At 45.5% G+C, this 11,349-nt stretch overlaps 1 protein-coding gene across 1 annotated transcript in view; it reads left to right on the top strand.

Annotated features, from left to right (window-relative positions):
* Positions 1 to 367: 367 nt before the first annotated feature.
* The window catches only part of PTGIS (prostaglandin I2 synthase), an 844,398-nt gene continuing 833,416 nt past the window's right edge, over positions 368 to 11,349 (top strand). The window contains exon 1 of the mRNA XM_086932627.1: positions 368 to 706. Coding sequence (XP_086788753.1) covers positions 609 to 706 — 98 coding nt within the window. The 5' untranslated portion in view covers positions 368 to 608. The remainder of the gene's footprint in view (positions 707 to 11,349) is intronic.

The following is an 11,349-nucleotide window of genomic DNA, read 5'->3' as shown; positions in this document are numbered from 1 at the left end:
TACTTTACTTTATCTTTCACACCCTTCCACTTACTTATCTTCCTTTTACCCCTCCCCCACCCCTTTTCCTTCATCTCACTACGCTCCCCGTTTTAGACGACGCCACTAATCCCACCGCTTCTCGGGCTCCAGTCCTGCGCGCGCTGAGGTTTTGAGGCGCGTCAGGCACGCAGCAGACCGTTAAAGCAACAGAACCATGACATCACATCGCTCGCTACGTCATAAAGAGATCACTATGGCCCCCGCTGACGCTGCGGAGGAGTCTATCCCGTTGTCTCAGTAACCGAAAGCCCATCTCGCGCTGTCCTGACCGTTGGGGCGAAAGGGACGGATGAGTGGCTGAGGGGAGGGGCAGAGTGGGCGAGATGGAGGATATATTAAGAGTTTTCGCCCCAGAACCAAGGCGTCCCAAAAGCAGGTGGTACTAATATGCTGATATTTACAGGCCGCGAGGTAAAGGGAGGAACCTCGTTTCGTTAGGGGCCAAGAGGAAACGAGAGGCCTCCGCGGAGCTGCCCTGTTCGTGCTGAGACGCAGGAAAGAAAGGCAGCAGTCCCAGAAAAGTTTCCGAGCAGGAAGCATCGCGCGCGAACATCTGGGCCGGCGGAATGCCGCTCACAGTCCCAACCCAAGCCACGGCGGCGGTGGCCGCTGCCTCGGTGGGAGCCGTACTCCTCTACGTGGTGCTCTACAGGAGACCCAAGAGGTAAGCAGAAGCGCCACTGATTGATGTACTTATAAAGTGTTGCATGCGCCTGTCCCCCACGGAAGCAGCCTTCCTCTAGCTCCCAGGCACTTCTGTGCTGGTCACAGATGCAAGCAATTACATCTATGACGCGGTTCAGCGGCCAGAAGCAGGAACCCTGTTATTGTTTAGTATGCTTTTTTATGAACGGACCGGGAGTTACAACGGCCGCTTTCAGTAAACCGTATTTTTAAACTGGTGGAAATTAAAACCTGCTATCTTTAAAAATGTCACTTTACATTGTTTTTCTTTTTTAACAATACTTATATTTTCATGTAGACGCTTACCTCAGACTTGAATTACATTATCTAGAATGCTACTATCCGTTAATAATCTATTGACACTGTGCGCACTCGGCCACGCTGCTTTTGGACGTTGTCATGGGACATGAAAATAGAAGCAGCTGAGGCATTCCAAGAGCTACATAAATAATGGGAGAAAGGGGGGAAGAATAGACGAAAAGAAAGTAAGAAAACCGGCAAAAAGGGAGATCGTGGTGATGAAAAAGAACCTGCTAGAATCAGATAAAGATAGAGGAAGTGCCAGCTGGTCCGTCCTTAAAATGATCATCTAAATGTTTATTTACTCACTAGGAGTATCTGTTTGCCCCTGAGAAGTGCCAGTACTTTCCCATTAAAAGTATTGCAACACTGCTGAGAAGTGCTGGCACTCTGATTTTCAAATTAAAGAAGTACAAATAGCCCGTACCTAGGTGTACCTGCGGTAACCTGTCCGTTGAAATCACTAATGGCCCGATTCACTAAAGACCTCCGCTCTGTGGCGGGGGCTCTCCACTCTTGAAGAACCTCCTCATTGCAGAGGTTACACCACGAGAGCAAGTCCCCCGCCATGACTTTGGGATCCCAGCCATGAGTGCAGAGGCCCTTTGTGAATCGAGCCCTCCGTGTGGTGAAAGAAAAAGGCATGAGGATGGAATGAATATTAGGAAATCTTGGTATGGAGCCACTCTGGCATTCAGCAGCACTGGTTGCTGGCTCCTAACAAAAACCACCCTGTATTTAAGATGTCTGTAACTGTCACTGGCGTGATGAAACTTGAGGGGGGCACCCTTGCAAAGTACATGGAGGGGTCCCCAATGCTATGGACACAATCAATAGCTCTGAGGTGCCACATGTGCACAGAGATGGAGCCCCCCCCCCCCCCCCCCCCCCAGCTCGCCTCCCACTCCCGCACCGCTGGGGCTTCGGGGGCTGTTATGCCGCTGCTAAGTGCACGTGCATAAAAGGGGGAAAGTGCGAAAATAGCACATGCAGAATAGGCACAGGCACTATTTGGGTACAGTGCTCATAATTAATTGCTCTAGTGTGAAAATAGATGTGGCACAGTGTAGAACATTTCCAAAATGATTTTTGTGCCGGGAACTTTTTACGTTTGACTTTTGCGTAGACTTTTAAATGCCAATCTTAAAGGAGCCATTTGATGAATGATGCCACAATAGATCTCATGACCCAAAATTACATCATCAAACAAAGCACGTCCTAGAAGCCCTATTGGTGATGATTCTTAAAGGGGCAAGACTTATTTTTCTGTACCCTGAATTGCCTCTTTAAATAAAACTAGTGAGAAGTAAACTGAAACCCAATATAACTCTTACCAGTGGCTGGCTATTAACAGTACAACCTCTACTGATTACATTTATGCCAACACAATAGCATTCACATCAACGAATGCTGGTAGTGTGTGTTGGTGGATCTCGTTTCCAAAGGGAGGTAGGTTTGTGTGATGTCTTTCCTGCCTACAGCTACTTCAGCCAAGCTTGGGACTTTGCGGCGTCAAGGAAGCCTTTGAAGCATATGTACCCTTTTGAACAAGAACAATATCAGGGATTATGCATGGATTTTTTCCACTCTCGGTACAGTAGTGTAACTCCTCTTAGTTACAGGCAATATTTCCCACTTCTGGGTCACTGTACGGAGGAATGCTCTTGGAATTCTAAGTGGCTGCTTGCTCAGGCTTTGTACTGAGAAGAACGATTTGTTGCAGAGCGCCAAGTGTGATCCTTACAGGTCACATTGACTTGAACAAAAAATTATATTATCTTAATGCTCTATGGAATGATATTTCTTAGGCAATGTGCTCAATTCCTGCATAAATGTTTACGAAAACTATTATTGTGACACACCGCATTAGTCACACCACCTATAAAGAGGTTAATGTGAGGAATAAATGCCAAAAGCATTTGAAGAAAACTAAATCATTTTGGTCAGCAAGGGACAGGTTTAAGCGGGCACAGCATTTGCAGCCCGGGCTGGACCTGATGGCCACCCACACTGATCACAGTAGCAAGGGAAGCCTGGAAGCCGCATACACTAGACACCTGTTAAGGGGCCATAGCACAGGGCTGGGATGAGCCTTGTGATCAAAATATTAGTAAGGACAAATACTGTGTAAATATAGTCCATTTGTGCTTTGTATTATTATATATTATAATAACCAAGTAATGTGATTTGATAAACCACGTGTTACGCAAGATATAATAAACTGTGGCCTGTTTGCATCATAAGTGGTTCCCAGTGTACTCAGTAAAGTGGAAAGTGCTCAGGTAAACCGGGATGAACAAAGACCACTTGCACATCTGGGAGGGTTTTAATCAATGGGCAAATTAGCATCATTCATTAAAAAAAGGCAGGGGCACTAATAGGTGCCTTTACCTTTGGGAAGTACCAATCCAACTGTCACATTGTTCTCTTACTTTTCCTAACCCTCCATTAACTGATCTTTCAAATAGATTAATCATTGCACTTGGGTGTTTATTCAGACCATGGGTGCAATGGAAATATTGTGCAGTAATCCGATTTCAGCCTATTTTTTAGAACAGTTACAATAGCATCATTTTGTGTTATTACCGAATTTCACATTGCACAAAATGTGTGAAAATGTTTGCCATTTCACATAACACAACATTCTGCATTATTATTTGCCACTTGAAGACTGTGTTTTTTTGTAAAAATGCCTTCCCGAGAGACATTGGGCCATATCTACCAAGACATTTTCCCACAGACACAGAATGGGCAAAACCCTTTGATACATCTGGCCCATTATCTCCCTGATTGAGAAATGTTCTTGTATAACCTGTCTCCTATATCTCTTTGGACTTTTTGTGTGTAAAATAAACCCCTGTTGATAAAAGGTACTCAAAATAACTGCAAAAAGTATGCATGATGCACAATACATATAACTTATAAAGAAAATTGCAACTTTTGAGCTGCCCACATTTTTTGTTTTTTTCGGTTAATTTTAAAATCTGCAAAAACATCACAGATGTGGTGCTGTACAACTTGTTCATTCTACGAAAAACTGGATATAGTTTTCTCATACCCCTTAAGCTGAAATCACCAATGACTCATGCAACTTATAACAGGTGGAGTGTCATCAGAGATTGAGGAAATAATAAAAAAAAACATTTGTGATGCAAGGGGGTATTAAAGTGCAATACACTGACATATGATCAAGGAAATTATTGTGATAGTAGTGACATGTTTGGACGAGAGAGGGCATGGATCAGAGGGCAGTACGTTTGAGGAGCTAGAGAATCTGATGTGTAGGATTCCAGTGCCCTTCAGTGTTGCTCTGTGTGTGTGGCTGAAGGAGGTATAAGTGTGGAGGGCTCCAGGTTGTGCTTAATTTGTAAAAAAAAAAACATAAGTGCCAGGGCCCTCGTCTGGAGGTTACCGCAGCTTGCACCACCCATTGCCACTGGCAGTGTTGCAAATGAGAATATCTAAACTACGGCTACTACTCAGTCTGCTACAAGTGAGACAATTCAGACGGTTCAAACCCCCCAAATGTAGAAGACTGGCTTTAGACGACACGTATTAGGTGTTTTAATGTATATTGAATTAATAAACACCTGTTGTTCTGCTTATGTCTAGATGACACAAACAACGCCAACATGTACCAGCTGTCATAAATGCCAGTGCTGACAATTAAGCGCTGGTGGTGAGCACCAGAAACCACTGGCTCAAATTAAGCACTGGTCCTGGGTGAACCCAGGGCATTAATCAGTGATCATATTAATAATTATAATGATAACTTTTTTTGTATTTAGCGCTCCTTGCCCCAGTTTTCGCTATATGTGTTACCAAGCACACCATTTAACAGTGCTTAATCTACCGACTCCACATAGATGGAATGAAGATCTGGTCTTGTCGTGATTCTTATTCATGAAGGCCATGTCAGATATTAGCAGTGAACACTGACCCATGCTCATTGGGAATATAGTGGATGGGAACGCAAATCAAAGTATAATGTTATGCTAGTGTTAATTGAATACGGAAGGAGCATCCCATAGGAAATAAAAGAGGCTTTTGTTTTTTATCTGTGCTCAGTGTTAGATGCTGAGATGTGGGTTCTGTTGAAGGTATGTGGAAAGGCCATTTGGATGGGTCATTTGTGGACGGTCGTAGGGCTATATGGTCAGTGTAGATATTTGGAGATGTAGGTGAACTAGGCCTAAGAGGCTTGTTATCCTGTGAATGGATAGGCATAGGTTGAGTCATTATTGGACTGTTAAGCCCCTGTATGGTTGTGTATTTTTAGAGGCACATAAAGATTTATATTTCCAAATTGAAAGTTAGGCAAAGTCATTAAACTATGCTGACTTTACCTCAGGCAAAGTTAGGACACTCGGCTCAGCACGTGATGATTTACCGCAGCTGGACGCCCACCAGGTTGCAGGGTTAGGGTGTCTGGACACTATCAGTTCTTTTGCCATCTATTCCGGCAAATTTAATACATATCCCAACTTTCATCAAGGGTGAAATGAACACACAGGGAGGCAAATTCTCAACTGTTCCAATACCGAAATAGTTAGCCATCCCTGGCTGAAAATAATGTAATTAACACAAATAATAAAATGTGTAAGATTTGCATTTAATTCACCTTAGTGCCTCTCCATCACTGTTTTCTATGTTGGGTGAACACTCCTAATCAGGCCGTTCTTTGCATTTTGTCCATGCAAAATAATAGTCCTACTCCTATGTTTGAGGAATACCCGTTTTTTGGTTTTCAAAGTCCGGTCATCCCACTGCAGGGTATCATAGGGTGCACCTCATTCGGGATGCCCCATTGGCAAAACATTGGCTCTGAAATGGGGCAGTGTACCTGCTACTACTAATCTAGGGGGTCCTTAGTGATAACAGTGCAGGCTGGTAGCTGCGTATAACGGTGACTCTCCACTGACAGAAGTCTTGCGTTGCAGAGTACAGGATTCCGGGGGCAGGGAATCGTGTTTCTTTTGCTGAGCAGCACCAGCCTACCTACTGCTGCTCGTGGCCCTGAATGTCAGCCCAATATCTTCCCATTATATAGTAAAGGGCTGCAAAAAGCTGCTCTTCTGTTTTTTTACGAACTTCTTTTCAAACTCTGCAAGCTTTGCAATTTACCATGCTATCAAAATGTAAATTAAATTAGTGAAGGGCGAAAAGTGGCAGTCTTCACAAATATGCCCTCCTCTAGTTTTTTTTGTAAATATACAAATGCACACCATATATATTTATAGTTTGAGCGACTCGGGGATGGCTTGAATTATTTGGACCAGTGACTGAGCTAGGATTCAACTTCTCATTTAATACACACATTCTTTAAAAAAAACGGACACCTCCAGTCTCTTCAAATAAATGAACAATACAAGCGTTGCTCAAGGAACCATGGGGCATATTAGCAAGCTGAAGTATTGCCGCTTTTTCGGCGAATTGTGCCGAGAAAGCTGCGATACTTCCAGCGCCCTATTAACAAGAGCATGCTAACGCCTGCCTCAATCCCACTTTGCAAGTCAGGGAGAAACATCGCTAATGACATGCAAAGTGGGCGTTCCCACGTCCAACAACATGTAAAATATGGTTGGAAGTGGGAACACCCTATTACCAAGGCAGGCGTTGGGAGAGGAAGACCTGCGATAAACTCGTTTATCGCAGGTCTCCCAACGCCTGCTCTGACCAGGTGTTAAGGCATTGATAACATGGGGGTGTGGATCATAACGCTGAATCCACCCCTCCATATTATCAAGGCACACGTTAGCGCGTGAAAACAACGTTTGTTTTCATGCGCTAATGTTCCATATCGCCGACTATCGCCTGATTTAGGGGCATATTAGCAAGCTGAAGTATCTCCGCTTTTTCGGCGAATTGTGCAGAGAAAGCTGCGATACTTCCAGCGTCCTATTAACAAGGGCATGCTAACGCCTGCCTCATGCCCACTTTGCATGTCAGCGAGAAACATCGCTAATGACATGCAAAGTGGGCGTTCCCACGTCCAACCACATGTAAAATGTGGTTGAAGGTGGTAACACCCTATTACCAAGGCAAGCATTGGGAGAAGAAGACCTGCGATAAACTCGTTTATCGCAGGTCTCCCAACGCCTGCTCTGACCAGGTGTTAAGGCATTAATAACATGGGGGTGTGGATCATAACGCTGAATCCACCCCCCCCATATTATCAAGGCACACATTAGCGTGTGAAAACAACGTTTGTTTTCATGCGCTAATGTTCCATATCGCCAACTATTGCCGGATTTAATTTCGCCTACGTGTTGCGCATTGATAATTACGCGCTAACACGGCGAAAAAATCCGGCGATAGCCGGCGATATGGAAATGTGCGATGTGCGTTATATAACGCACATCTAGATAATATGCCCCTTAATTTCGCCTGTGTGTTGCGCATTGATAATTGCGCGCTAACACAGCGAAAAAATCCGGCGATAGCCGGCGATATGGAAATGTGCGATGTGCGTTATATAACGCACATCTAGATAATATGCCCCAAACTTCTTTGCAACTACCCCATAATGAAAAGTTTTTCCAGATGTCAACCATTTACGAGAACCATGCTCTAAACCAGACGAGCCATTTGTCTTTGCAGTAGCCAGACAGGTGTAAATAACTTGAGTACCTCTGCATGAAGCAAGAGTCACGGGGGTTCAGAGTTTAAATGGCGGGTACCACTATTCAGCTGTCAAAGAAACCTGGAGGAAGGAGAGACAGTCTACTACTTGAGTTGTTCTCTGGGATATTGGACACAAAGGAACAGAATTAGATAGAACTAATGCAACGCGGCACAATAAATGACGTTGCTGAGCTGTATTGCCTTAAAGGAAGAGAGCAGAACACAATAATATCTACTAATTTGTGACACTGTTTTGCTCTCATCCTGCACTGGCCTACTTTTGGCTGCCATCACCCTTGCACCATAGAGCAACGGTGTCTGCATTGTGGAACGCATAGGTTTTGTGCTGGAAGTGGTCCTTTCCAGTACAAAAATTATGCTATAAAATGTTTCCCACTTTGTGTGTGTACTGTATAATGAAAGCATTTCTCCTTGTTATGCCAGCCTTGTGCAGATATAGGTTTTTGGCGCAAACCTCTGACTATGCTTCTTTGTAGATAGAGATGTGTGTCAACACCCATGGGTTTTTGCAAGTGAATGTCTATGCACCACCCATGGAACTCACTGCACATTTTGTTTTACTTTGGTTTACAATCCAACGTAAATCACAATATTCCAAAACGTAATATTTTGTATTGGGTTTGTTTTAAAAAAGTAATGCGAAACATTTGTAAATCTGGGCCCATGTGCTCTGTTCCTCACTTCCCAAACAGATGCATTGTGTTTGTGTGTAAACTATCCAACATCTCTTCACTTCCCTTATCTTAAAAAATCGGTTGTACTTAGAAACGAACCACCAGTACTAGTAAAATAAACAGGGGATGTATTTGCAAAAGATTTGCCTCTTTCACACGTCACGTTATCCTGGGTAGTGCCAGATTATTTTGTAACATTTTCTACATAGGTTCATATTCGCACCACCATCGCACCCCAACTCCGAGACGTCATCAACACCTCCTTCGTCACCGCCACCTTCCCGGAGAGCTGGAAGCACGCCGAGCTCAGCACCCTACTGAAGAAACCTACAGCGGACCCCACCGACCTCAAGAACTTCCGCCCCATCTCGCTCCTTCCTTTTCCTGCCAAAGTCATCGAGAAGATCGTCAACAGACAGCTTGCCGCCTTCCTCGAGACAAACGGATCCCTCGACCCCTCACAGTCCGGTTTCAGAGCCAACCACAGCACAGAGACCGCCCTCATCGCAGCCACCGACGACATCCGAGCCCTGCTCGACAACGGGGAAACAGCGGCACTCATCCTCCTGGACCTCTCCGTAGCTTTCGACACTGTCTGCCACCGCACCCTAATCCAGCGCCTCAGCAACATCGGCATCCAAGAGAAGGCACTGGAGTGGATCGTCTCGTTCCTCGCCGGAAGAACTCAGAGAGTCCGCCTCCCCCCGTTTCGATCCGAGGCCACCGAAGTCATCTGCGGCGTTCCGCAAGGATCATCACTCAGCCCCACCCTCTTCAACATCTACATGCGACCTCTTGCCACCATCGCACGCCAACACAACCTCAACATCATCTCCTACGCCGACGACACCCAGCTGATCCTCTCCCTCACCAGAGACCCCGACACCGCCAGAACCAGCCTACACGAAGGGATGAAAGACGTCGCCGAGTGGATGAAGGACAGCCGCCTGAAACTGAACTCAGACAAGACGGAAGTCCTCATCCTGGGACCATCACCCTCCGCATGGGACGACTCCTGGTGGCCCCCATCCCTGGGCACCGCTCCCAAGCCAACTGACCACGCACGCAACCTGGGCTTCATCCTGGACTCCTCCCTCTCGATGACCAGACAAGTCAATGCTGTCTCCTCATCATGCTTTCACACCCTACGAATGCTTCGCAAGATCTTCCGATGGATCCCAACCGAAACCAGGAAGACGGTGACCCAGGCCCTCGTCACCAGCCGATTGGACTACGGAAACAACCTCTACGCCGGAACCACAGCCAAGCTACAGAAAAGACTCCAACGCATCCAGAACGCCTCCGCCCGACTCATCCTGGACATCCCCCGACGCAGCCACATCTCCGGCCACCTGAGGAACCTGCACTGGCTCCCCGTCAACAAGAGGATCACGTTCAGGCTCCTCACCCACGCACACAAGTCTCTCTACGACCTGGGCCCCAAGTACCTCAACGACCGCCTGACCTTCTACACGCCCACCCGCCAGCTACGGTCCACTAGCCTCGCCCTCGCCGCCGTACCACGCATCCGAAGAGAAACCGCCGGAGGCAGATCCTTCTCCTACCTAGCGGCCAAGACGTGGAACTCCCTCCCCATCCACCTTCGGCTGACCCAGAACCATCTCGCCTTCAGGAGACAACTCAAGACCTGGCTGTTCGAGCAGTAGCAGACCCCCTCCCCCAAGCGCCTTGAGACCCTTCCGGGTGAGTAGTGCGCTATACAAGTGTCATGATTGATTAATTGATTGATTGATATATTGTATGGCGCATTAGAGGCAGATCATCTAAAAGGGGTTTACTTTCGATAAAGGTAATCTTTTTAAACTATCTTTCCTGACTTATGACAGCCATAAAACTGTTGGGCTTGATTTGTTTTGGGTTTTTCTTGACCCAAAACAGACATTAGGTTATCTTAAACCAGCCCGAACTACTTCGTAAATTAGGCCCCCGTGTTCCTTAAGTGTTTTAAAACAGTCTTAAGTTAACGTTTTTTTGTTTTTTACATGTGCCCCAAGAGTCAACTATGTTTTATTCGTTGCTCAAGCCGCGGCTCCTAAATTACTGTACTAGCCAAGACGTGGCTTCTATATATATGCGGGGAATGAGATTTTGATACCTTTTCTGATCACCTAGATACCTATCTCATTCATCCAATTTTGGATCGATTATTATCTGTCATTGAGTAAAAGGCAAACCCACATAGGTTAAATCAACCCCATAGACTGACGCAACTCTGAAGAACCACTTACGACTGATAAAAGTTTTAAAAGTTTAATATAAAATCAAAATTAATTGCATATATAATCCTCTCAAGATAAGATTCAACAAGTATACAGGAACTAAAAGGAACATAAATTCCCTAAAGGACCTAAGTCTACAAAAGAATACGATTAAAATCAGTTCCAGAATCAACAAATTGAAAAGCATAGACACTAAGTGGATCCGTTGCGTCATCTACAAAAAGAGAATAAACAAGTTAAATCTGTCCCTACTCTATGCTAGATGGCATCCCTACTAGCAAGTCCTTTTACCTAAAAAAGGTGTCAGCAGTTTGACTTCCAAAGAAGTTCAAACTCTCTTAGCCTCTAATGGTAACTTATGTTGAGAAGCAGTACCCTTTCTGCCTACCCATCCGCTCTCTAAGGGTCCTCGGCCTACTGCTCCCTTCCCTCTGCTCTCTATGTCTTCAGGCCATCTGCTCTGAGCTCTTGCGCTGCTCTTCTCCCCTGGGTGCTGTCCCTAAATACACAATCACAGTATAGGTGGAACGCCCCTTTGACGCCCACCACATACACATTCACATGATCTCATTCTGGTTCTTTCCATAGCTTCGTCTCTTCGCGTCGTCCGTAAAGTTGACCTTGCTTCTCAGGCGCCATCTTCATCTTCGTTCTGGTAACCTCATTGACATTCCAGTTGACACTTTCAGAGCAAAGTCTATCACCTCATCAGAGTTCTATTCATTTCATTTGTGATCATAACCTCGTTTGGTCCTGTGAACGGT

Source organism: Lissotriton vulgaris, chromosome 7 (assembly GCF_964263255.1).
Source record: "Lissotriton vulgaris chromosome 7, aLisVul1.2, whole genome shotgun sequence".
Lineage (NCBI taxonomy): Eukaryota > Metazoa > Chordata > Amphibia > Caudata > Salamandridae > Lissotriton > Lissotriton vulgaris.
Note: the sequence above shows the minus strand (reverse complement) of the source record. Positions and strands in the feature narration are given on the sequence as shown.